Source organism: Pezoporus wallicus, unplaced genomic scaffold (genome assembly GCF_028554395.1).
Source record: "Pezoporus wallicus isolate ANWC-B61680 ecotype Strahan unplaced genomic scaffold, APGP_CSIRO_Pwel_v1 scaffold_2584, whole genome shotgun sequence".
Lineage (NCBI taxonomy): Eukaryota > Metazoa > Chordata > Aves > Psittaciformes > Psittacidae > Pezoporus > Pezoporus wallicus.
Genome location: NW_026642851.1, coordinates 1,423,930 through 1,450,609, shown reverse-complemented (window position 1 = coordinate 1,450,609; position 26,680 = coordinate 1,423,930). Strand labels below are relative to the sequence as shown.

Here is a 26,680-nt window from a genome sequence, read left to right as displayed (position 1 = left end):
AATTATGATCATAATCAATAAAAGATTCATTCAGCTGGATGCAAAAAGGGTTTACACAGCATTTCCTTTTTTAATTTGTTGGCATGAGACAAGATTTATTTGTCTGTGCCTTGGTTTTCTCCGTTAATGCAAGACAGGAACACTGAAATTACCTATATAGGGTTGTGGGGGCATTTTATTTTAAAATCCACAGAAAGTGCTTCATAGGTGGAAATTAATGCAAAATATAAGAACTCAAACAAGCAGTGGACCTTGTTAAGACATGCAGGAATTTGCCTCATGAAGCTAAGATCGACATATGCAATTCTTTGCGTCTTCTGGCTGCAGTTATAGTTAATGAAAATGCATTCTTCCTCACTGACTACTTGCGGATTTTCACCTGAATTTCAACATTAAAGATTCACAGGAACTAAGCAGAGCATGCCAGGCTGATCTATGGTGCTAAGAACAGCCGTCATGATGATTTATTTGTGAACTGTGGAAAGAAAATTTTCACTGCAGTCCTTGCAAAACTGCAAGTGAAACAACACAAAAGCAGAGTGAGAGAAACAGAAAAGCCAGTGTGCCACAGACTGCATGACTAATCCTGATCTAAGAGGTTTGTAACTTACCAATACAGGAGTAAACTCACATTGATGAGCAAGGGAAACACTTAAGCCCTACTATGAGCTTGCAGACTGACTGGTAATGTTCTCATTCATCACAAAAAAAGAGCTGCTTAAAAATATCTGTATTTTAAAAAATTATCATTATGGTAATATTAGTCACAAGGTCACATTACATTTTCTGAGCTCCACTCCATCTTCCTGTTAAATATGTGATATCCCTCCACTGATTCTATCTCTGTAATAATGCTATTTTCTCTGCTTCTGGCAGTACAGACAAATCACTGATCTTTGCTCAACCATTATGTTGAGGGAATCCCTTTTCTTCCCATCTCAGAGCAAGATCTTTAAGGAAATTCTGTAAGCAACAGAGGATCCTGTCCCTCTCATATTATCCTGCCCTACTCAGCCTCATCTAGACAGTGGCCATCCTCATCTTTTCCAGGGACACAGCACTACAGGCACTCAATATCCGTTAATCCAGTCATGAGAAGTTAATTATTTGGCTAGTCATTGGTGGAAACTGCTATACAAACCTTCAGTCAACCCTTCCTACAGCAGTTTTACATGGATTTTTAAGAAGTCAAGTGAAAAAGGAGGAACATTATGGAATTGAAGAAAAACTTATAGAGTAGTTAAGGTTTTGTTGGTTTTGTTTTCAACCACAAAAGAAATAAAAAAAAAAAAATCAGGCCATACCAAACAGAAAAATAGAAAACAGAAAATTTTGTTATCAACTATTAAATTAAATATTGATTTACATTTTTTTAAAAACAATTTAAGGAAAACTTAGGGAAAAAAAGGCATCCATTTATTTCAAATGAAAATTACTGAATTGAAACATCTAGAATTTTGCTTTCAACACTTGCAAAAGTAAATCAGTTGGTCCAAAATCATGGCTAAAATAGGCCAGTGTTTAAACAGCTGGACTACTCACATGAAGAACCATTAAGCCTATAAATGCCAAGATTCACAAATAAAACTGTTTTCTAAAACAAGTACCTATTCTTGTTCTTATGCAGCAGCATGTCTTACTTAGATCTACTAAAGCAAGTACATTCAGGGCTTGAGAGACAAGCCTGTGTCCTGAGACACAAAAGACAAAGCTAAAACAAAGATTAAAGATGCAAATGAGAGCTGTTCGTGTTAAGAGTGAACAGCATGAAAAGCACTGAGATAAGACACAAAATCCTCATTCCTGTTTTATGGTTTTAAACCTATGACTCACTATGAGTAAAAGCATTCCAATGTACCAAGAGATTTCAGTTCTCATTAGTAGAACATTTATTATTATTTGATGCTCACTTGATCATTATGCTCACTTAATTTACTAGAAGCACCACCAGAGATGGTAGCACATACCAAACCTAGTTTTGCCTGAAATTCGTTTCAGACCATTGACTCCTCTGGGTAGCCTTTACTGGTGTTGGTGACTTTTATGCAATCAGTTATTCATCCCTGCCTAGCCTTACCAGCACCACCAGCTTCACCACAAGCATTCAGGAGAGGACTGTCTTTGTGCTAACGCTGCTGCTCCACAAGCATCTCAGGGGAGCACAAAACTTTATTTCTGATACAGACTGATGAGTTTGCCATGCTATGAAGCCATTCCTCCCTTTGCCTGGGTACAACCATCCTGAGGAGCTACAGAGTGAGTTCAAAATAAGCCATAATGAAGAGGAGTCTTTAGTTTTAATGAGTTTCTTGTTACAAATCATTATGTGACTGCACCAACTCTCTTGCTGGCATATGGGAAAGGGAGTAGATAGGATTGCCATTTGCAATTGGGCACAAGCCTTCTGACATTGCCTGTGTTGTGCTGCGTGGATGACTGTGACTGCCAGGTTAAATTCTCTAGTTTTGTCAAATCAGTCAAGTTTTTGTAGGCAATGAATCCAAACTGAACATAAAAAAGGACATGTACACAAAGAGCAGGGTGGAGGGGTGAGAGGCACACAGAGACAACAGAAGAGTAAAACCAAAACGAAACCTTTCTGTGGCTTTTCTTGTGGAGGTAAATGGACTTAATGAATGAACCAAACCGTGTAGCATGTGAATAAATAACTGCCTGTTTCAATGCAACACATTGCTGTAACCAGCTCCTGTTCAGCTATATTCCTTACAAATACTCACTGAGTTTCTACTCTACGAAACAGAAATAATTCATAATATAATCCAAGACATGAATGCCATTTAAAAATGGAAAACTGTAGCAAGTTCTGCTCAGCCACCAAGAGCAGTTATTCATGGGGGGAAACAAATCTAAAAAATGCTAACTTTAGTAAACTAGTTCATCAAGCTTTCTTATTTTATGTTCCATTTTTACTGGCCCAAGTAAAAATCAGTAGCTGCCCTCCACTCCTGCACAGCCTCAGGGATGCAGACTGTTTACCATATCCATGTTTTCAGTTGTAAATGTTGACCTGATCAACACTATAATGCCATTTACCAGGAGTTTACACAATAGCATCAGCTTCAGTAAAACACCTAAAAAATTAGCAAGTCAATTTAAAGGGAAAACCAACTCCTCATTAAATCCTATTCAGACCTGCAAGTTCTCTCCAGGCCAAAAGATACATACATCTACTTGTGAGTAGGCTTCCTCTTTGTAATGTTAACAGAACAATTCAAAAGGACTGGATGCTTAAAAATGGAGATGGAATTTCAATATTGTGGAGGAGAGGGATGAAACTTATTTGGTGTTTTTTGAAGAATCTTCAATTTACAGATGCACTGGTGTAAATAAGAAATAGAGGAATACTGACTGCTGCACTGAAAATACTGACACAAACAAGTGATGTGAAAGCTTCCTCCCAAGAAGCAGGCTGCAGAACGTGGACGAACACCACATGGTACTCTGCAGTATATGGCATTTATTATAGTTTTTGCTTCAATACTGCATGTAATGGCTATCTCAGACTACTCCAAGACTTTTCATACTCCCCTGTATCTTGTCTCCTTCATCTCAAAGTACAAGGCAGTACGTTAATCCTTTAAATTACCTGCAGCATGCATCTTATTAAACAGAAGATGTTTCTAATCCTGCTGCAGCCATTAAACCTAACTTTATTTCTACATATTTATGTATCTATGTGAGGACAGTAATGTAGAAAGCAGAATTGTAGAGTTTGTAGTATATATTCATAAAAGCAGCTTTTTCTGATATTATTTGTGGCAATATTCTTCTAAAGTAACAAGAAGCAGCTTGCTTTAGGAGTTTATTTTTATGCGGGGCTCCCACTGTCTGTATTTCTTCATTACTACTGTGCTGCAATTAATTCCCATCACCAAATTAACAATGACATCTGGGAAAACTGCTGAACCAAACACATAAGAGAAAAAGCACAGCTCCAAAACTGTAAGCTCTATATCATGAAGCAGATGAAAAATACGTTTATTTTTACACCAGGCAGAATATCAGAATTGCCAAACTAATCCTCAGAGAACAATACTTACACCTGCTGCAGTGAGAAAAGAAATCATAGTAAGATTCACAAAAAATCACATGCTTAAAACCAGACATTTTCTTCCCTCAGAAATGAAAACTGAAGATACAATTAGGCAGAATTTTTTTAAAGTACAATTATGTCCATCTATGAAAGTTTGTGAGAACAATGAAATGATACTTTGATTTGAAATATTCAGAATTAGCTTTTAGTTCATATATATACATAAAATCCATACCTTGTAGAGACCAAAGAAGCCTAAGTCCCGTAATACACTGAGGGCACTAACTCGTGGACCAGTAGTAATTTCTCCAGCCACCTGTAATCGAATCTTGACAATTTCCAGGGGATTGGTAAAGATCACTTGAGAACCTCCAGCCTGAAATAGAAGTGGAAGGCAATACATTAATGTGCGACATTATTCGTAGCCTACATCCTGGTACATTTAAGAGAAGACATTTTAAATCCTGCTGTAGTTGGTTAAGCTATTAGCAGACAGAAGTTTTAGTGTATTAGAGGTTGATGAACTGCAGTTCACCCCCACCATGAGATGACTGGTCAGGGAAAACAGAGAGGAAGCAGGTGTGACACCCAGGACAGTCAGCCACTGCGGGACACTGCAGTACATAAGACAGACACCAGGTCAACTCTTGCTGCAAGAATACATTCACCAAGACAAAGTTACACAATCCTGACAAGCCAAGAACACTGTAAAGCAAGTAACAAAGTGAAAGGCAAAATTAGTAACTTAGTAAAGAAACTGAGATGTGCATGCCAGTACACAGAAAGTGAAAACATACTATTGAAGAGCAAAAGTCTGGCAGAAGCGTTTTTAATTTCGGCATGACTTCATAAAACAAAGAACACATGGATTCCAAAGACCAGAACGTCAGATATACTGTACCTTTTTAAAAACCCAACCCCAGTTCAGTGCCATTAAATGCTGTCTGATTCAAGAGTCTGAGCTCATCATTATTTGTGCACCAGGTAATAAAGAAAAGAAGGTCTACAGACTGAAGGATTGTATTAATCAAGAACCACTAAATGTTGTTAATGTGTCAGTCTCCATTTGTTGGGAAGACATCATTCAATCAATTTTGAAAGTTACACCTAAAACACAACAGTGGCAATCATTTCAGACTCCCCACCAGTTCCCATAAGGTATATCTCACAATATGTAATACACGGCATAACTTTTCTGCTCCACTAACAGATCCCGAGTTAAAAATTTAAAACAAGGAAAAAAGGTAACATAAAAGTTACCTAAGTGTATTCAAAACATACTCATTCAAACATCATCTGGCCCAAATTCAACAGACTGTCATTCTAACTTCTCTTAATTTCTTAATTACGTGGCCCAACAGCTATGCCCTTCTCTAGGTTCTGAAATCACACAAACTATTCAAAGGGCAACCCTCACCCTCCCCACCACAAAACAGTGAGGTTTTATCTAGAAGGTAATGACTAAAATGAAACGAGTTGCATGTAAAAGCACTTGCATCTAGCCATGTCTAGTATGTAAGCACTATGTGCACATCTTTTTTAAATTATCCAAATGTTCAAAGAATTAATCATAGCTCAGATTAACTATCATTCAAAATCAAAAATATGTGCAGTAATATGGTTTAAATGATATGCTGAAGAAACAGCAAATCGCACGAACAACTATTCCTGCCTACCACTTAGACTGAGCATACACAGTGTGGTTACAAATTAAAGTCTTTACATAACCCCCAAAATATCCCAAATGTTTCCTATTTTGACCAGAAAAAGCATGCTCTTGTGTAACTCAACTGGGTTTGACTTTCAAATTGGCATAATTTAATTTAACTGCTTTTACCAAACCAGAATTCTGGTACGTATAAAACTGCTATTCTTGTTGCCATCAGAAATTAGACTGATAAATTATTTGGCACATATGCTGACTTTAGTTTTGAACTGAAACTGAAACATATTAAGCAAGCATTCAAAATAAAAACTTGTTTCTTTCACTTCTCCTTATGGTGAATTACAAATGCCTATAAAATAAACATTTTGCTCTATATAATACAAATATTAAGCATTCACACGTCATCACACATATTCTCCTCTTAAAAGGAAAAAATCCCAATTGCAGGTGATAATGTTCATTTGCAAGTTTGCTATACCAGAGCCCTCCTCCGAAACACACTTCTTACAAGGTACTACCAAGTGATCTATGTTAGAACAAATAAACTACTTTTCCTCAGTATGATATTCTTGAAGTTCATTGTGCCATGACTCCATGGGAAGTGTTCCTTCAATTTTCACTACGGGAAAACCATATTAAAATTTAAAAGATGACAACAAAATTAAGTTTAATGTATTATTATTACTGTTACTATTATTAATATTAATGCACCAGAACACTGAGCAATTTAAAAATCTATTAAAATGGTTTTTAACATTTAAATCTATAAAAATGTTTAAGTGAATGCCATATTTAAAGAATGGAAATAGAAACATCTATCTGATTTTAGAGAATAAAGGCAAATAATTTCTGAATTCAAACAGTACTTCAGGTGCTAGCACATATAAATGCTTATGTCTACATACCCAACCTGGCCACATCAACACTTGCAGCATTAGGTGTTTGTGGCTCTGGGTAAATCATACAAGACTTCCTCTTGAAAAATGCAGATGCTATTATTTACCTACTTTATACAGTCAAGCTTGCTGCATTCAAATTTTTAAAACGCCTGAGACCTGCATGCACCAGGCATTACTAGAAAGGCGGCCAGTTTTGCTGCCCACAAAGAAGTTTTGAAGAAAGACACTGGAAATTTCCAATGAAGTCTTTCCATGGAACTGTCCAGGTGTTACTGCGGAACTCCCTCAACAACCTTAGTCATCCTCTGAGTTTGATCAAAGATATACTCCAAAAATCAAATTGTGAATAACTGAAAGCGATGAGCCAGACAATACCTGACAGAGGGTCTCAGTAGGAGGGTTTTTACCACCTGCCTGCTTTGTGATGGGACAAGAAAGCAGCTTTATCAGCCCGTGCAAAGGCAGTTCTAGCAGTAACAAGTATAGTTGCCTGGTGGGGAGCTTTTATCACTCTATTATTTAACCATCTGCGCTGGTAACTGCAGCTCCTTACTCTTAAAATGGGGGGGGAAGCAAACCAGAGATGGCTACTATACTCTCTAATGAAATGATTTCTTGCTTATCTAGTACTGGTAACTCCTATTGTGTTACTCATCATCATAGCATCCAAGTGTCTCATAAATATTAATGGTATTTCCTCCCAGTGCTCCTGTGAGGAAAGTACAATGCCTCTGGTTTTACAAGAAGGGGATTTGAAGTAAAGGGGTTAATTGTACACCCAGTGCACATGTCCCCCTAGCTGAAACACACACAACTTTTAAGAGTCTCATGATATCCTGATCTCCAAATCAGTAGCTTGAATCACAACAGCATAGCTTCTCCCTTTTTTCTGAGTATTCGCATAGTGAATGCAATGAAAGAAACCTCATCAACCTATCTTTTTTCCAGCCTGTTCAAGGTGCTGGTATAAATGTTACTGAAAGAAACAGACAAACCATCATCAGCACATCATACCATCCTGCTCATTCATTCTATCTGGCCAAAAGATGACTTTTGCAGCTGAAAGTGTATCTCATTTTAGAATCCTGAAATATGCTCCCGAAGGTCTGAATTTAAAAACTACTCTTTCTGGCCAGAATAAACAGTGTAAGTTGAGGCTGCTCAAGCTTAATGATTACTCCACTAAGTGTCACAAAAATCAACTTTGTCAACTGTTTAATACAGATAGTTTCCAGTAACAGCAATTTTTGTATACTTTAGCTACAAACCCAAACAGCCTCAAACCTAAATCCCGTATCATCTCTTCCAATCATTTTTTAAGGAAACAAATGATCTGGCTATAAAAGCAAATCTATTACTTTTCAGTTAGCATCATGTGATTAAAATAAAAACTGCAATTTTGAGCTATTTATAGGAATAGATACCTAGAGGTACTGCAGAGATAATTATTTGTAAGGGCCCACAAAGGGCTCGTATGATTCCGAAAGAATTTAACATTTGACCTAATCACAAGCACTTATGTCCTTGTTTGATATAAAACAAGAAAACAAATGGGAAACACCTCTGTCATCCAAAAACTCCTCATAGACACACAGCTAGAAACGGGCATACCTGTAAGAGTTCAATGTGCTTTAACAAATGAACAGCTGGCAATGCACCCACCCACTTGAATTTTTAAAACCAAGCTGGGTTGTTTGGATTTTTTCCTCATTTTCGCAGTTCTTCAACTCTGCACTTGGTATGATATCACCCAACACCTCTCGATGGCAGTATAGTCTTGTACAGTAATACAGTACTATCACATGCCTCCTAATTTCGTACTTTACTGAACGGAAGGGAGAAGTAGAAATCATTGAGGTGGCTTTTTCTTTTCTTTTTTTTTTTTTGTCCATGGGGAAATAAAACCCACTCTGTAGTGAAAAAAAAACAAACAAACCCCTAGTTTAGTAACAACCACTTAACAACACTCCAGTTTAAGAACTCAGAATGTTTTCTGTTTCTTCATGTGTTCAAATAATTTTGTAACAAACTTTACTGGAAAATAAACAAATTTTCACCCACCCACCCCCCCCCACATTACACTAAGACACAAAAATTCCTGTTCTTTTTAATGTAACGACATTTTGTGCACTTACGAGATTAGATACGTAATGAGTGTACCAGACCCAGCTCTCCCAAGGCTTTCACAACTCCATTTGAAAGCTTCAGTGCAGGTTCTAAAGACAATACAGCTTGTAATTCAGGAAGAAAATTCTGTGTTTTCCATCCCAGAAGAGAGTACTACATTCTTTTCCTTTCACCATTATTGTCCATCAGATGTTCTTGTGCTTTTAATTAACCTTATTACCTACTTCAAATCAAAGCCTTTTTCCTGTTCTCAGCTAAGAGAATTTAGGGTCAGCCTAGATCTCTCTTCTCCATCCCATCCAACTTGTCACACATCACCTTTTAAGGTTTCATGGATGGAGAAAGGATTACTACTGCTGTTAGAGTGTTAATATTTCCCAACAATATCACCCAGGGATAGCCATTATGGCAACCATTAAAATACATAAGCAACGTATTACACAATTATCCAAAATCAACCTCTGCAAAAGAAACTGTCCACAGTGCCTTGGTTACTCATTCAATTTACAAAAAGCCAAGCAGGTGCAAGTTTCAAAATTTTTAGTCAACTCTTTATCACGTTCAGTCATTATACACTGTCCCAGGCCTTTACTCCTTGCCAGTTGCAGCTTGGTTACCTGTGCATTTGCTAACATCCATTAATCCTAATTGAAGTCAAGGTTCCTTAAGTGCTAAGCACTGTGCAGACACAAAGTATTGTTCCATGTCATAAAAAAAAAAAATAAAAAAAATCTAAACGAAAAATGCAAAAATAAAAGAATTACCATCCTCACTGTGTAATAAAGGGCAACTTACAAACAGGACTATTCAGTGATTTACCACAAAATCACATGCTAACTCTACAACAGAACAAGGCTTAGAAGCCAGATTTATGGAGTGCCACTGCAGTGCTTTAAACTACCTCTGAAAGTCTTGATGTGTGTATGGCAAAAGATCCCAAGAGCATCAGATGAATTATGCTGAGCTGCTGCCTGTTACCACGAGAGCTACCGAGTAACAGACATCTGTCCAAAGTGACTGTTTTACAGATTTCAAAGGTGACAACCTCAATTATGTGGCACTGCACGTCAAGGGCAAAGCATACTGGGTTCTCAGAAGCTTGATTCTATATTACCTTTTTTTCCCAATAAAGCCAGGCTTCAAAAATCCAGACAAGCCATCTCGTGCTATTTTGTGTTGTCTCATCTACGTTCCTATCAATACAGGATTCTGGTAATGCTCTTTAGCAATGGGAGTTCATATAGTAAATACCTTTTCTTCAGATCACAAGGAGATTTCCTGAGCCCTCAATCATCTGCTTTTCACTACCCTGACCAGGCTAGCACAGAAACAGCTTTCATGCTGCTCAGGCAGAACTGTGGTTTTCTCCAGCTAATCTCTTTTGCCTTCCGAGGACAGGCTTCTCTTGGTCTGCCTAAGGTTTTACTTTGGGCAGTGAATGCTACTAGAATCGCAGAGTCCTGTTAGTGTCCAAGTATACATAAAATTCAAAGCAAGCTCCCTCAAATGTTCATGTAAATGTGCTCATAAACAGAACTGCAATTAGTCTGAACAGGAGTATATTCCTGCTACTGCTTCAGACAGGTTTCCAAGACTCAGATACAAGTTTTGACGATTGTCCTGCAACAGTGTATTAATGACCTGGCTAAACAGAAACAAACACCAGTACGGTTTGGTTATAAGCATTGACCAAGTTTGCAGTGGGAAAAAAATTAAAACTGTGGATTTCATATTTTCCACGTTAAAGGTAATTCAGTTCTCAGAAGCCTAGCCAAAAAATCAAAGTGGAGCCTACTTGATTGGCATTATAAAAGCAATTAAGTTGCAGACCTGTCAAATATGTTAACGTTTGGCTCTGTCTGCTCTACTTGTCTATTTTGACTAGTTGTAGAATCATTTAATGATTTACAGACCTTTCAAGTCTTAAGGCATGGTAGCTGTATTAAAACTGTGGCCCATTATTTCTTGATCACATCATAAATTACTGTGACATCATAAATATCTTCCCTTTTCTCACAGAAAGCTAGATTGTAATTCCTGATTTGAGTTTGAAGCTTTGTTTTTTTGGATTGTTTTTTTTTTTAACCTGCACTGGTAAGCACTAAAATACTTTATTGCCAGTAAAAGAAAGGGTAATAGGAGAAAGGGATGCGTAATAAAACATAATTATTAAAACAAATATATGTTTTATACTGTAATGTATACAACTATAAAATTTTGCAGTCGTTATTTCTAATAGGGAAAACAAAGAATAGATTTCAAATGGAAAGACTATTAAGTATGTCTGTTGGAAAAAAAATGGACTTTAAGAGCTCAGAATTGTTCGGTTCTTCAAACAGAAACATATCAACCTAAACCTACTCATCACCATTTACAGTTTGAAAAATTCTCCCCCCCCCCCCCCCCCATCTCTCATTTTTCAGGGGAGAAAGAAAGGAAAAGGAAACAAAAGGGGAAAGTACCTCTAATTTGTTATGGGAGAACACCTTTGGAAAAAATTAAAATGAAAAAGAAAAATTCAAAATAGAGTGAAATCATGTTCTGCACAACTCCTCACTGCTTTCAGGAAAGGCCAGTTTAAACAGGTATGACTGGTGAAAATTTCAGCAAACTATTTTTTAAAACATCCAAACCTGCAAGGAAATATGGGGTGAGGTCAAAGAAAAGCAGGAACTCTACACCAGGAACTTCCCCACCCTTTGGTACAACCTCTTGGAAGGGCTATCATGTTACTGTATGTTGCTTTCCAAAACTTCACTATAAGGTTTAAATCGAAGATTAGCTGAAAATTAATCAGAGACAATGAAAACAGAGCAGTGCTGAAGTACTACAGGCTTGGAAACGTGAAGTCAAATCTAAGTCCAGATCTAGCCTGGGATTTTTGTGACAAAAGTTTACAATTAGTTTAAAGTATTTTCAGTATGTTAAAAATAGCTATGATTACAGTGGTTCAGAAGACTACACTGTAAAAATGACTAATTAATTATAGTATATTCAGTTACATTATAGTAATTATATTAAACAGACTTTAAATCTAATTAATTTATTTAACAACATCTATTTTATGTAAAAAGAAAATAGCCTTAAATTTAATCAAGGAAAAAAAACGTATTAGGAGCTTTTGAACTTTTCCTCAAACAAGAAATGTGAATGTTGGGCTTTTACACATGCAGGAAGAATTCTCCTTGAAAGTAATGGAAGTTAGATTCCCTGACTACAGGGAGAACAGACCTCTGAGAATAAATCTGTTAAGTGTTCAAAAGATGTATGCATTTGCTTTCAAATATAATATGAGCAATCATCAAGACGACCATCATTACTTAACTATCTCAATAAACTATACCAAAACTTTTCTTTCTGATAGCAACTGTTACTTTTTTCTTTTTTTTTTTTCCCAGATACACATGCATTGATTCCACACACACCCCCCCCCCCCCCCCACAACGCTCAGTTTCACTTTCCCTACTGCTTCGCCTCCCTTGCCAAACAGAACAGAATTTTCTTACATTTAGGTTTCTGAATAATGAAAACAAGAATGACACCTTCAGTCTCCTTTAGTCGACAACTTCGAAATGTCTGCACTTTTGCAAGAGATGTAAGAAGTATGGGAACTGCAGTCCATACACCCTCTACCTGTATTTTAATGCCAGAGAGAAAATGCAGCTCAGATGTGGACTTATCTTTATTACTTTATGAAACATAAATGTTGTAAGTAGCTCAATAGAACTGTTTGCACTGGATCAGTTATTTGGCACAATTGATCTGGAATTTCACATCATATTCCTTTGTAAAAATTAATTCTGGACAGGATTTTGCACCTTCTAGATGAACTCAATCTTAACCATATCTAAATTTTCTGTTCCATAGCAGGGTTGAGGTTGTCCAAGCTGATCCAATATGTTTTAACTTTATTATGATTACTATAAAGTCTCCAGAAATATGCCTAAAATTGCCTTGACAATTCAAATAAAAGCAGATCTGTACAGGGTCTGTAATTGTACTGTGCTACATGATTTAAACTGGCTAATAGTGAGCACACACTGAGCATCTGGGAAGAAAAGGACTGTGTATGCTCGGAAAGGGGAGGGAAAATACAAGGAAAGGTTAATAAACCAAAACGGTTTTCTCTCTTCTTGCTGAAAATAAAGCCTTTGATTTACCTATAGAATTGTATTAATATATGCAGACAGGGCAAAATACCATATAGCTATTTCTTTTAGTCACACTGTAATACTTCCTCTGGTTTCCTTTGTATTTGGTGTTTTATGATCACTCTTTATTTTGCATTTTTGCATCTCTTTCCCTGTTAACTTTCAGACACACAACGTTCTCTTTTCAATTAAATGTGAAGCTGTTTTATTTAAGGAACTAAGCAACATGACCATCTCACCTAAAAGCTTAGTGTTAAAGGCAACACATCAAAACCCTAAAAATAACATTTATGTCACTTTTACAAACAGAGTTTACAATTTGTTAATATAGCTCAAAATAAAAAGAATAATGGCCACTGCTGTATCAAAAAAGAAAAAAAAATCAGGTTATTTTTAACAGAAGCTTTCTGTGAATTAAGTTTAAAAGAAGCAAGCAGCTAAACTCAGTATGACTAGTGACTGTTTTGTATTTACAATATAAAAAAATAAAAAGACCATGAAGAAAGGTTACAGAAACCTCAAGATTATTACCACTGTACAAGAAAATGTTTCAAGTTGTACTTACAGCTTACCCAAGAGCATCCTTTTATTAAGGAATCCGTGAAGATAAGTTAACAGCATTAGCAGAAATCAAACCTAGCACATTTGTGCACTTTTTCATTAAAGGAGGTTAAGTCAGATTTGTGGTTTAGACACTCGGCAGATCCAAGGTCTACAGCATCATTACGTTATGTCTTGGAACTGAAGCTTTTTAGTAGTCTAATAATAAGAAGAACTATATAGGATTCGCATGAGTGATGAGAAACCTAAATGCCCAGCAGAGACCAAAGTTCATGGTGGGTGTCAGGCATTGTGCAAATGGGGAAGTTATATATATATTTATGGGTAACAAATACCACAGTCACTAGGAAAATTTCTTACAAAGGGGATAGAAACTGTGAGTTAGTAATTTACATAGCAACCCTCCTTAAGAGTCTGGATAAAAATATAAAGGTTACACCTTAAATTATATTCAGGGGGGTCTTCAAAAAAATAAATCTCAACCAATCTATCACTTTCATCTTTATATAATAAAAAGCTATGAAACAGGCTGTTAACTGAACTAAGTGCCAAAAGGTCATGAAGTAAAAGATCTATTTTCTTCTTTTCTTCTTTTTTTTTTTTTTTTTGAGGAGAGAAAACAGTTTACAAACAGAAAAAGGCTTGTTCAATGAAACAATCAGCTTTAGTTACAAGTGCAAAAGTCAGCCATGTGTACTAATTCTCAGTAATTATGATGCAAAGCTAACTCCTTGGGGACTTAAAAGTCAACGCCTGGCAGTGGTTGGGCAAACAGTGGAGTGGAGCTACACAGGTGAAACTGACCCCTTCAAAGCCCTTTGTGTTACTGAACAACCCAAACCATCCAAGTATCTGCTTGTTCTCCCTTTCTTAGGTATTAACACTATGCTGTACTCACAGGACTGGTATTTAAAACATTAAAATCTAGCGCACATCCCAGCACACAGCCCTTGCATAAGCAATGATACACTCCAAGGAAACAGAATCGCACAAGGAAAATTTAACATCTGTGTTTCTAACACAATCACAGCTGAGAATAAGACGTGGAGAGCAGAAAGGTGATAGGGCAGGTGTCTTTTACGAAATTCATCTTAGTTGGCTGCCCCTTTTTAGACTCTAACACATCATGCACTCCTGTCTTCTTGCCTCCCACACACGCGATTACCACATCGTGAAATGAGGTAAAAATCCAAGACTGAAAATTCTCAAAAGCATTCAACGGTGTCCTTATTGTTTCCACGGTGAAATTGCAGGTTTCATGTTGGCTTAAACAGGGACAAGAAGTTAGGCCAATACAAGGCTGAAAGCTATAGGAAAATGCATGTCTTTCATGCATGTGTTTACACCATGAGAGAAAAATTCACTCCAAAACATTCGGCACCACTTGTAATGGGAGTCTCTGTTGCTAGTCTGAATTGGGTTTAAAATTACAAAAAAAACCCCAAACCACCAAAATTCACAACAAAAAAAAACCAAACAAACAACCCCCAAAAAAACCAAAGACCACCTGCAGAAAAGACAAGTTGCAACCTATCTACCTGGCACTAGACTATGCCCTTAAGTGGAACACTGCAGTTAAAAGAAAACTCAGGGCATTCTGCCACCGCACGTCTACTGCTACAACTTTATGCAGCATCTCGTTGTTAACATATATATTTCAAATACCAAATAGGACAAGCCAACATTTACAGCACATTTAAAATATGTCTCAAACCACCTATCTCTTTAAAGCAGACTCTTAGTTTACAATGAACTACTGGCAAAAAGCTTGCTGCAGCATTCTCATGAATGACAGCTCTCTGTAAAGAGTGCTTTTCGTACTGCATTAAAAAATTCACAGCAGTCTGTAAAATAAAAACTCTAGATCAAATGACATTTTAAATGAAAATTTTGCTGAATTCTCTATGGCTGCTATGTTCATAAGACATTTTATTAGTGTAAGGGGCAAACACTTTTTACTCTGCAAGCGCTTTATTGCATTTTTCCTTCATTTACAACATGCTTTTTATTTAGGGCTTTAGAGACCCACATTCTTCTCTCCCTCCCCTTCTTTTTTTTTCTCCCCTGAATGCTCCTAAAGTTACAGAACAAGGGGATCCTACCTGGCAGTCTACAACAGGTCAGTGATCAAACAGAAGGAGCAGTGAGACAGCAGCCAAATCCTGCCCCATCTCCTGAGAATTACAGAAAGCCAGGGCTTCTCAGCCTGCAAGGCAACCAAGCCACTGCACCCTGAGGCTCAGATAATCGTAGTACGTGCTCTGCAAGCACAGACAGCACAAGTCTCCGCACCTACTGAGGTTAAGACACAAGCATTTGTTTTTAAGTTGCTGCTCACTGTAGTTTCTAACATAGGTAGAAGCTGCTTGAAAATGTGAGCTCATCAGTCTTACGACAGCAGAAACAAAGATAGATTGAAAATACACCAACATTGCTCTGCCCCAGTGATCAAAGCCAGTTTAAATAAACAGTGTTCTTTATCTGTAAAGTGCACTGGTCTTTGAACAACTATTCATTTTACCCAAAGTATTTACATTTGCTTGAACAAAATCAATACACCAGATAAAGTAAGCTGTAATATGAACAGACAGAACTAGACCAAACTGTGAAGTATTATCACTTACCCAGTAGTATGCCAGTTGTTCATTAAGATACTACTTTGTGCAAGCAAAACACTCTTAAAAACTTAGTGGGTTTTAAATACAGCCTACATTCAGGAATGCATGATGTACTGAGTTAAGATTACACAGCCTACGTCTGCTACGAACTCAAAGAAGCATGAGTAGTTTTTGCCATTTCAAAAATCCAGTATCACTGCAAAAAGTGGAAATTAGTGAGTGCAGTAACATATCAGGAAAGAAGTGACGTGGCAGAGTGGGTGCCACAAAGCAGTAAGTAATGATTAACTTCTGGAAAGGTTAGCATGAATCCTCTTTAGGCCATAAGCTACAGCCAACATGAATAAAGACATTCTTTAAGGAAACAACTCTAAGCTGTGAGAATTATATAGCACAGTTAAAAGGCACGATGCACAGAAACATTTACCCTTTCATCAAGCATGGCTGGCCTATCTAGGAAAGAACTGAGATGCTCTAGAAGAGTCTGCTCTTGAACAGGATCTGTGGTTAAACAGAAGCCTTAGTCCACATAGTTTATCTTACACTCAGCACTTTCATGAATCTCAGATGAAGGAAATGAAAGATACTTACACAGCCACCAGCAAGAATTTCTGCAGCCAGTGGGACAGAGCCATCTTTAGTCATGAACTTATCTCTCACAAAATCATTAACCTTTAAAAAAACAAACATTTATGAAAGCTGATAAATTAAAAGGTTGGAGAAAACACTCATTAGCTGCAAATTCTGTGCAACTGAAAATGCAAATACATCCATGAAGCTTCCAAACTCATACGCCAAACATATCTTAGATCTTAAATGAAATACTGTAAAGCTATGTTTTTCTTTTTAACAAAGATTTGCATCTTAATTATAAATATTTACTATTGAAAAAAGACACCAATCACTAATTAAATAAAATCATTATATAAAAATTAACGATAAAATCGGATTATAGAAAAGCTCACTGTGTTTACAAATTTAAATGCAATTTCAAATTGGTATCAGAATGTTCAATAATAAATTTTAACACAACAGTAATTAAATTAGTAGTATTAAGTACCTTTCTTTTTTTTTAATACATACTCCTAGCATTGGTGAATACTAGCTTACAGGCTAATAAAAAATACACTAAAATGGGTTATAAGAAATTCTTCAGTGCCTTAAAATCATTCAAGAAATTGCAGAATTACAGAAGTAAAACATTTAGGGGGAAAAAAAATGCATGCAACAAGTTCCTTTCTTACTGACATTTCACTACATGCTTATAGTATATCCTGTTGTGCTAAAATTAAACATACAGGACCACATGGAGATACAAAACCAAAAGTTCTCCAAGTCCAATTAATAATTATTCATTTTTGCTAAGAAGTGAAACCAAAGCCTGCACTACTTACAAACAAGCAGATGAGCTGAACAAGTTGAATAAGCTTGTTAAATTTCGAAGTGAGTCCAAAAATAAGTTTTCTATAAGATTCTTAAAATGCATTTGTATATATATATTTGCACATGAATTGTATGCCATTTTTGATGTTCACAAGTCAGACATAAACAGTTGCTTTGTGTTTTTTGCAATTAAGTTTGTATCAAGCAAAAATGATGGAATACACTCTGCTATGTTGCTGACACATTAAGGATAAAAATTGTTAACGTGGTAATTGCAATTAGGTACACTTTACAATGTGGAGAAATGTGAAAACCATCTATTTGCAAACTTACAGTAAGTTTTATGGCCTTCTCTGGTGCTACTCCTAACAGCTGCGGTAACAGACCTGTAACACGGAAACAGAAAATTCAATACATTAAGCAACTTGGTATTAACTAAACAAATCGACAAATAAATGTAGAGATCAGCACCTAGAAATGGGCAATTTTTACAGCAATTTTGTGTTATTAAATTTAATGAGAGTACTTAAACATTCCATTTTGAGAACCAACTTTGTGCTACTACTTCAGGTGCTACTGATGCCTGTATGTATTTGTTTCGGTTTTTAAAGCTTTTTTAAATCATAATATCAGTTCACTTTAGGCATAAACACTAATACAGATTTGCCAACTTTGTTACAGTATTCTGTCATAAACTAACATTTATTTTCTGCTTTATCACACAAAAATTAAGACTTTCTTATTAATTTTGTGAGATACATGATGACTCCAAAAATCACAAGTCTAATAACTTTTTCTGGTAAAAGCAATGGCATTAGATGGCAGGACCCAAAGGGACTGTAATCCAAATAATGCAAAACATTCAAACATGTGTGACTGAACTCTTGAAGTCTTTGCCCAGCTAACTTACTAGTTCTTAAACAAAGGAAATTATGCTGCTTTCTTCCCAGGTATGGAATTTCCTATTTGATTTTGTTAGCAGTGATGCACTACAGAACTGGAAGTAGCAGGAATCTGACTGTCGGCTTCACTTGCTTGAAGTGAACAGTGTGAACTGTCAGTATTTCGTAAACTTTTGGATGCCACAGCTTTAAAGTATGCAAAGCTTACAAACTATCTGGGGCTTGAATGGTGTTGCAGGCATTCATCAGCATAATGAAATTAGGACACCATTCGGAAATGCAAGAAAATCACCGCAGCTATTCCTGGTGCAGACCCCCTTTGTTTTAGTAGCTCAGGCAGTACATTTGGGTGCTTCCTACAAAGCCTGACATTTTTACCTCTCCACAGTTTTATTTTTTGGGGAAAAACAATATTTAAGGTTCCAACTCTAAAAGCTAACTTGCCAAAATGGCATTTTTCCAAAGAGCTCAGTTCAGAATAACAAAGGCAAAACTGTACGTGCACTGTGTACTTGTATTCCTCCATCCTGCTACCATCCATCAGCTTTACTGGTTACTACTGATGCTTTTAATAAGGAAATCATGTTGGAGAATAGCACCATTTGGCTTGCGGTAGCAGGAGGGCCAGCCCTATTTATATATTAACGCCTCTAAAATTTTGCACCTGTACTAGCATTTTTGGTTTTCAAGCTTCAAAAAGAGTAATACAGCTGATGTACATACACAGAACTAACATTTACCCAAGACAACTATGTTGCATTGTGATCATATGGCTGAATATTCGAAGAAAAGAATAAAGTAACACAAAGTTCATACACAGTTGCTCAAAATAAACAAACAAAAAGAATCCGCAGAGTAAGTTAAATTGCAAAATTTTAATTTCTTAAGCCATTTTAGCTCACAGATGACTTGAATCCAGACTTCAATGAAAAACTATTAAGACAGAACTGTGTAACTAAATACATTTTCTGCAGCACTAAGACAATACAAGGATATACAATGAGTAGGATTTTTCCAGTTTTAGCCTTATACAGGCAAAATTATCTTTCTCACTGCTATGATATTTACATCTTGCCATAAGACATCTGGCTTTGTATAATTAGAGACTGATACATAGATTTTATACAGATAATTTATATATATATATATGTATATATACAGACACTATGGCTAATGAATCTGTATCTTCAGGGATTAAAAAACCCATTCCATTTACAAGTGCACTACCTGATCCTAAGCCTAATGCAGTAGAATTAGAGCAGGTCTGTAAGCAGGTAAGTAATTTCAAGGAACCTGGAGATCATTAATTTAAAATCCCATATATAAACATATTACTAAACCTAAGCTATACATAACATGACTTTGAAGTTATATCAAATAAATTACAGAAAAAGACATTTTAAAATATCAAGATATAAAATTATAAAAATAGTCCAGTTGAAGCTCTGTATGAACCTGCAGTTTTGGAAGCAACATAAGCAGGACAAATCAGTTCATTAACACTAGACTGATCTGAAGATGGCCTTTTTACTAGTTTTCATTTTTCAGCTGCTAAGACACTGCATTTGTAAAGATACATATAAAACTGCAGGAAAACCACGTTTATCTTGGCACAAGTTATTTTTTTCCCATCTGGTCCATTCCTTTTGCACTCAAATCTGAATGGGACAACTCAAAACTTTCCATAAAACTTCAATGTAGAAAAGAAAGATTAAATAGAATAGGTAGAAGTTAAAACCCCATTGATTTTTTTTAAAATTATAAAATCAAAACCCAACTGAACAACCAAAAACCCAGAGCAATTTCCTCTTTGACTCTACTTCATACACAATTTTATAGTACAGAAGTGCTTTGTAAGTTTAATTGCAGATAATGCTCTATACGTCTACTGCAAGATAGCATACAGTATTCTAAAAAAGGCAACATTAATTTTAATACTACATTTTAAAGCCTTGCCAAACACCAGCTAGGCCTTCTGCCTCCAGAAGCTTAGGAAGGTAGAGGGACTTTGTTTGCTCTCATACCTATGTAATAAAGCTTTTTGCAAGTGGTACCGGTGCATTTTATATGTTATGACCACCAGAACTAAATTCTTTTTTCTTTACTGTTTTGATGGAAGCCCTGAAACACTGTTGAAAGATGTCTGAACATGATAAAGATGATAAGTTTTGGAAGAAAGAAAGCACATAAGGGGACACATAGGAAAATGTCATTTTCCTTTTGGGGTTATCCTGACACTCTGGGAATTTTCAGTGTTACTGTGCATTAGCAGATCAGCAATATGACACACACAGGGATGTAGGACAGGCTTCGAAATGTCTGATAGTGTCTTAAAAATGTATGCCTCTTACAACATCAGAGAATAACATTTTGTACATAGGCATCCTGCTACTATAGTACATTGCAAACATGTTATTCAACCCATTTTTATACATCCAAGGCTTTTCAGTAGCAATTACCATGTACCTCTTCATAGCTGACATATTGTTGCAGTTATAGAACTCTATGGAAAAGTAAAGGTATATGTGAGAGAGAGCACCAAGAGCTGCATTCAGTTTGTAATGTCATACAAGTTACGTGCTGAAAGCAGGCTAATACATGGTGAACATACACGCAATAGCTCCTCCAGCCCAGCTGTAGCCATGGCACCAAGAAAAAAAAAGAAATCTTATCTAGCCAAAGTATTTTTTCAGATGTGTAACAGTGAAATTTCAGTTTCACACTGTGTAACAGATGTGTCTGAAGGAGTTGTTCTCAGTCTAGGTAAAATATTTCAAACCATGTGAACACCTGATAGAAAGGAGGTAGTGGAATACTGCCAAATTTTTCTCTTACAGGATTCACACAAGAGACTGGACAACTATCGTCAGGTGCCATTCAAGCACAGCACTCTCAGACTGGAAATCAGGTATTTCTTGAAGATTTTCTGCTTTGACAGAACTCTGGGTAGGAGTAAGCTCCATTCTACAAAAATGGTACTTCATTGCATAGTTCTGGAGGAAAGTTTCTGCCACTGTCTTGTTGTATCATTAGCATGGGAGTGCATCTGTAATAATGAAAAGCTGGATGATGAATGAATGATTAAAATCTAAGATTAGATGGCATCTGGAGTCACTGCAGTGCTAGAAGAACAATTGGAAGATATAAAATGAGCAAGTTCCTCAATAGTTAATGATCACAGATGACAGTCTTCTACAGCATTTCCTGTGTTTCCCATCCTCTAGGAGAGTGACATTAACAACATGACTACTGAGCAATTTAATGAGCTGTATTTTATGTCTGGTACTTGCATTTCTCACAAAATTTCTATCCAGTATAGACGAAATAATCTCTATTAGAGGCACTGCTTAAGACTGTGAAGCATTTAGTGACTTGTCAGGTGGACTTCTGATTAAAGTAACAAATGTAGGTGACCTTATCAGTCAAAAGAGATGTTGACAAATCACAACTTCCAAAATTGTTTTTTATATTTGCATATATGTAAATACCTGTGAGTTTCTAAGTATGTATTTCAGGTATAAATGTAGACGCAACAGTAAATTACAGGTATATAAGATGAGTATTCTTTTCAGCCATGCTGAGAAACAGACAAATGAAAAATTTATCTCAGATGTACAGTCTTAAAAAAATAAATCCAAGAACACAGCATTCCAATAATGAACAATTATAAAGATTCTACAGAGGCTTATATCATGTTTATTTTATTGGCTGTTTTTTTTAAATCAAAGTATCTTTTCAATGGAAACACTGACTACCCTTAGAACCAAACTGACACTAAACAAAATTTAGTGCTCTCTTTATATCCACAAGATGGTGTAATTTATCCTTATCTGAGAAGGTGGTTGAGAACACGGTGGTTTTGCCCTTTTCAAGTTTGGAATAAAATAATAATACAAAAAAGAAAAATCGGTTCACTTCACTGGATGGAAATACGTGCCTTGCATTAAAATATCATCTGAAATGGCTGAGTTCAGAGCAGGGTTTATAATTTCTGCTTGCTTTCTTGCAGTGTATCATGACAAAGAGACCACTGCTCCAAATGTTTCTACTGTATTTTTTTTAAAGGTTTTACATTACTGTTCAGCTAAGCAGGAGAACTCTTACTACCCCCTCCTCCAGCGGTGACAAAACCCCACATTTACTTAACTCTGAACACACCACAGTGTAAGAAAGAGTATCAGTTACCCGTGAGCAGAAAAAATTAATGTACTCTGTAGTTTGCCTTACCTAGTGTAACATTTAAGACCAGAATGAAATGATTCTTGCAATTAGATTTACTACATTAAACTGGGTCAAGTAAACTAGTCGATAAAATGTTCCTTTCAGATTTTCTTATCCTCTGAAGCTTAACCAGAAACCTTCATTCTGCACTCAGTTGCTCAGCCTTCTCCAACGTCATCTCCTTAGAGAGCAAGCAACAGTTCGGATTTACAGAACTGCACAGAGGAAACTCCACATTTTTAAGGAGTTTTTCTTATTTGACGCTTTAAAAAGAGAAGCTAAATCAGGGTGCCCTTTAAGTAGAGAATCTGCAGAAACACAGGTCTCAATTTGCCTCTGAAATGATGGTATTCTATGCTGTTATGCGATTTCTACTACATAATCCAGAAATTAGATTATTGCCCTGGGTTTAGAAGTTCAGTTCCACCAAGCTGTCTGAGTTTTCACTATGCAGTACTCCTTGGAAGACTGAAAAGCAGTAAAGGGGATTGGGAACAGAAGGACATGCTATACCGATAAAGGTTCCTAAAGGTCCCCCAATTTAGACATGAAAAAAATCCCTCCAAAAACATGACAAGCAAATGGAATTAAGAATATGCATTTAAGACTACTCCGAGAGGTTTTTTTTTCCAGGTGAAAAAATTACTGTTTCAGAGGTTCAATATGACAAAAGAAGCTAACAGCGGAATTCTGCATATTTATTCTTTCAGGATCCCTGAAGAAGCAGACATGCTTTTGCAGGGAATAAATTTCATTCTATAACTGTGACTTCTTATGATTCTGATTGTATAGATCTTTACAGAATAGAAACCATGTCAACACTCCTTATCAAATTATTACTCAAAAAATTGCCTCAAACTCAGTCAATAATAACAGAGCCTTCCCATCTCCAATAATGATGAAATAATTACAGTCTGTATTTTGCAGAGAAGCTATTTAGGCAACCTCTAGTAACTCAGGTCATATGTTAAAGAATGCACATCTATCACACTACTTTGTTTTAATGCTGTTTCACACAGTCTTAACTTTTTTTTTTTTTTGAGGTGCACATAGCTTTGCCAGATCATAACAACATTTCATTGAAATCCTCCATTCTCAACTGCTTTCAGCAATTTATTTCTCCCATTACAATATTCTGATTTTCAAAAGTTAAGTAAAGTTTCAAAGCAAGATGGCCAAAAATGAAATAAGTAACACAAGTTTCAAACCCTCCCCAGTGAATTTAGCAGAGGGGAGTAAGAGATCTCAATAACTGGGATAATAGAAATATAATTTCCTTTATCTCTCTGACAGAGAAGAACTGCAGTCTTATGTCGCAGTTCATGATTATTTCTGACTACTTCTGTGTTACCTGAACGCACACCGTTGATGCCCTAACTGGGACAGGAACATAATAAAAGCTACCATCTACCTGCAGGCACTTATCCAAGATACCCAAGTGAGGATGATTTACATACTGAACACAGTAAATGAGCTTTTGGAACTTCCTCCCTTGGCTACAAATGGAACCTGGAACAGCTAACTTCATAACCTGAGTGTATTGGTTACTTATATAAATGTAAGTGGGCTGAAACCCAGCTAATCTCTCTGGCTGACTCAACAGTGAAAAGCTAAGAAGAGGTATACATGAAACTTGATAAAGATGACTATTCCCAATGATTAGTGAAGCACATGCAACTGGTTCAGAGAGACCTTTCTGTCACAAAAGGTATCAGAAAAAGAGTTCTGGTTAATAACAAGGTACCATATATTCTCTGTGGTTTTATGCTTTTAAATAGAAAGAAAACAGGCAAGAAAGAACACCGAAACAAAACCAATGATGATCTAACTTCGTACCACACAGGACAGAACATCCTTGATACTAAGGACTACTGAGGAAATAAAAACTTGACGAACAGTGTATTTCTGCTATAGGAAATTACTATTATTGCCCAATTGCAGATGAGAAAAGGACAGAGAGATCCTACTGAAATGTTCTCATTACAATGAAGTTTTATTTATCAAGTTTGCAAGACCTGCACCTATAACAGAGTATAAACAAAAACACAAACAAGGCAAAATTGAAGTCTTAAAAAAAATGCTTAAAATTCCAGAGTCCCACTGAACTCTTACTAGTATCTTATCATTAATATATACCGCCTTTTAAACTTACCTCTATAAAGCCCAAAGAAACCTTCATAACGTAGCACTTTCTTGAAGCAATCAAAGCTGTTTTTATACATAAGTTCTCCCACAAAAGAGCCTGTAGAGCGCTGGTTTTGCATTCGAGTTTTTACCAAATCAATTGGGTAGACAGCAGTGGCTCCAACAGCTGCAAATAAAAATCAAGCTCTAACAAAACATGATTTTGCATCTGCAAGGTTTGACTGCAACTTTTATCTTCCACATATACATCTCAAGTACCAGTTGTATGCTTTTTCTCCACAATATATTCTGGATACATTGAACTATCTCCCACAGTTCTAACAAAAAGCATTTCTCTGGCCATACCTTATTATTAATCTGATTCTTCTGAAACTGGTTTGGGGACAAATCAGACAGGAACACCACCTGAAAACTCCAATGTCTCATAAATTACAAAACTCTTGCAGACCACATGACCCTTCCACTTACAGTTATCCCATCCCTTAGACATGGCTCGAAGGGGAAGACTGAGAAGCCTTCCACACTGAAGTGAAAGGCAGAAGGGGAAGAAGAGCAGAAAAGAAGAAAAAACCCAAACAGTGAAGATGAATATTCTTTTCCTCAGCCAAGACTAACCTCCAGCAACTGAACCAAGGGCAAACCTGTATGCTGATTCTGCAATCTGGATGAGAATAGGTCGAGACACATCACCTGGAGCTTTCTGTCAAGGCAGGATTTAAAACAAAAGGAAAGACAAAAATAATCAGAACATCGTATTTCACAAGAGAACATCTCATGAACAGACAGATACAAGTACACAGACACCTGGAAAAAAATCCCACAATACAATGGAGATTTTGCTTTCAATTACTATTTCTTTTCCACTGGTTTCTAAGAGCCTTATACTGTAGCCTCTTCAGACTGGAATATCAAAGAAAATAAAGACTTATACTACAACTAAATTATACAGCTCCAAAATCAATAGTCTAAGTGTGCATATGAGGGCACACATATTGCATCTTAAGTAATTAATTTTCTACAGCTAAAAGCAACTCCAGTTTGGAATTTCTTTCTACTGTCACCAGAATCAGGTATAGCTATTACTTCTCAAGCTATCAAAACAAGTATGCAAGCACTGTTCATACAAATTAGCTAAAGGGAAATAAGGTTTCACAAAGCACCCCCACAATTTCATTTTGCTCACAGTCTATAAGATTCAATCTGATGAAAAATATATTTCAGAAGAGCTCCCAATTTAAAATTGCTATCTAACGAAAGAAAAGAATTAGGAAAACAGAAGTTCTGCAGGGTTGTTAAGCCTTCCATAGTTACTATCACTTTTTGTAATACTTCTCTTTTTGGGGGGGGGGGGGGGGGATATTACAAGGTAAAAATATTTATACAATTTTTTCCTGAAAATCTGTTTAGCTCTTAGCTAATATTCCAGTGTAGGTGGAGTTGGTCAGAAAGTCTTTTTAGTCTCGAGCAGCTGGTATTAAAAAGGAACTGGATGGTGACATATGAATGGACACATATGTAGAAGAAATAGTAAGATTCAAGTAGGTTTATATGTCCTAGCCTCTTACAATGGCGTAAATCATACTAGCAAAGACAATGGCCTCAAAGCAAAAACTGAAGAAGCTGCTACTTTCAGCACCGCATTTTTGGCTACATTTTACTGCCACCTATTGTAACTTATGATACTTGATATTCAGTCCAGTGTAAACGCTTTTAACTCATTTAGGAGTCTTCTAGGAATAGATGGTGAGCTTTTGGGAGCCAACTCATTTGAGTTCATCCCAGCACAGTCAACATCTAGTCGCTGCTCAAATAAACAGAAAACCACCACCCTAGATACTGTCTTAGAGCAGTGCTGAGGGTGTTCACATGTAGGGGAGGGAGAAGAAGAAAGAGAAACAGAAGAGACTCATGTGTACACACACACACAGAGGCCTGGCTTATGGCCTGGTAGTC

General features: G+C 36.4%; 1 protein-coding gene across 3 annotated transcripts in view; it reads right to left on the bottom strand.

Moving 5' to 3' along the window:
• The window catches only part of SLC25A13 (solute carrier family 25 member 13), a 100,097-nt gene that overhangs the window by 12,892 nt on the left and 60,525 nt on the right, over positions 1-26,680 (bottom strand). For all 3 annotated transcript variants that reach the window (XM_057432902.1, XM_057432899.1, XM_057432901.1), the window contains 5 exons: positions 25,343-25,427; positions 24,735-24,893; positions 17,793-17,845; positions 16,668-16,748; positions 4,290-4,430 (listed from right to left, as the gene is read on the bottom strand). In XM_057432902.1, coding sequence (XP_057288885.1) covers positions 4,290-4,430; positions 16,668-16,748; positions 17,793-17,845; positions 24,735-24,893; positions 25,343-25,427 — 519 coding nt within the window. The remainder of the gene's footprint in view (positions 1-4,289; positions 4,431-16,667; positions 16,749-17,792; positions 17,846-24,734; positions 24,894-25,342; positions 25,428-26,680) is intronic.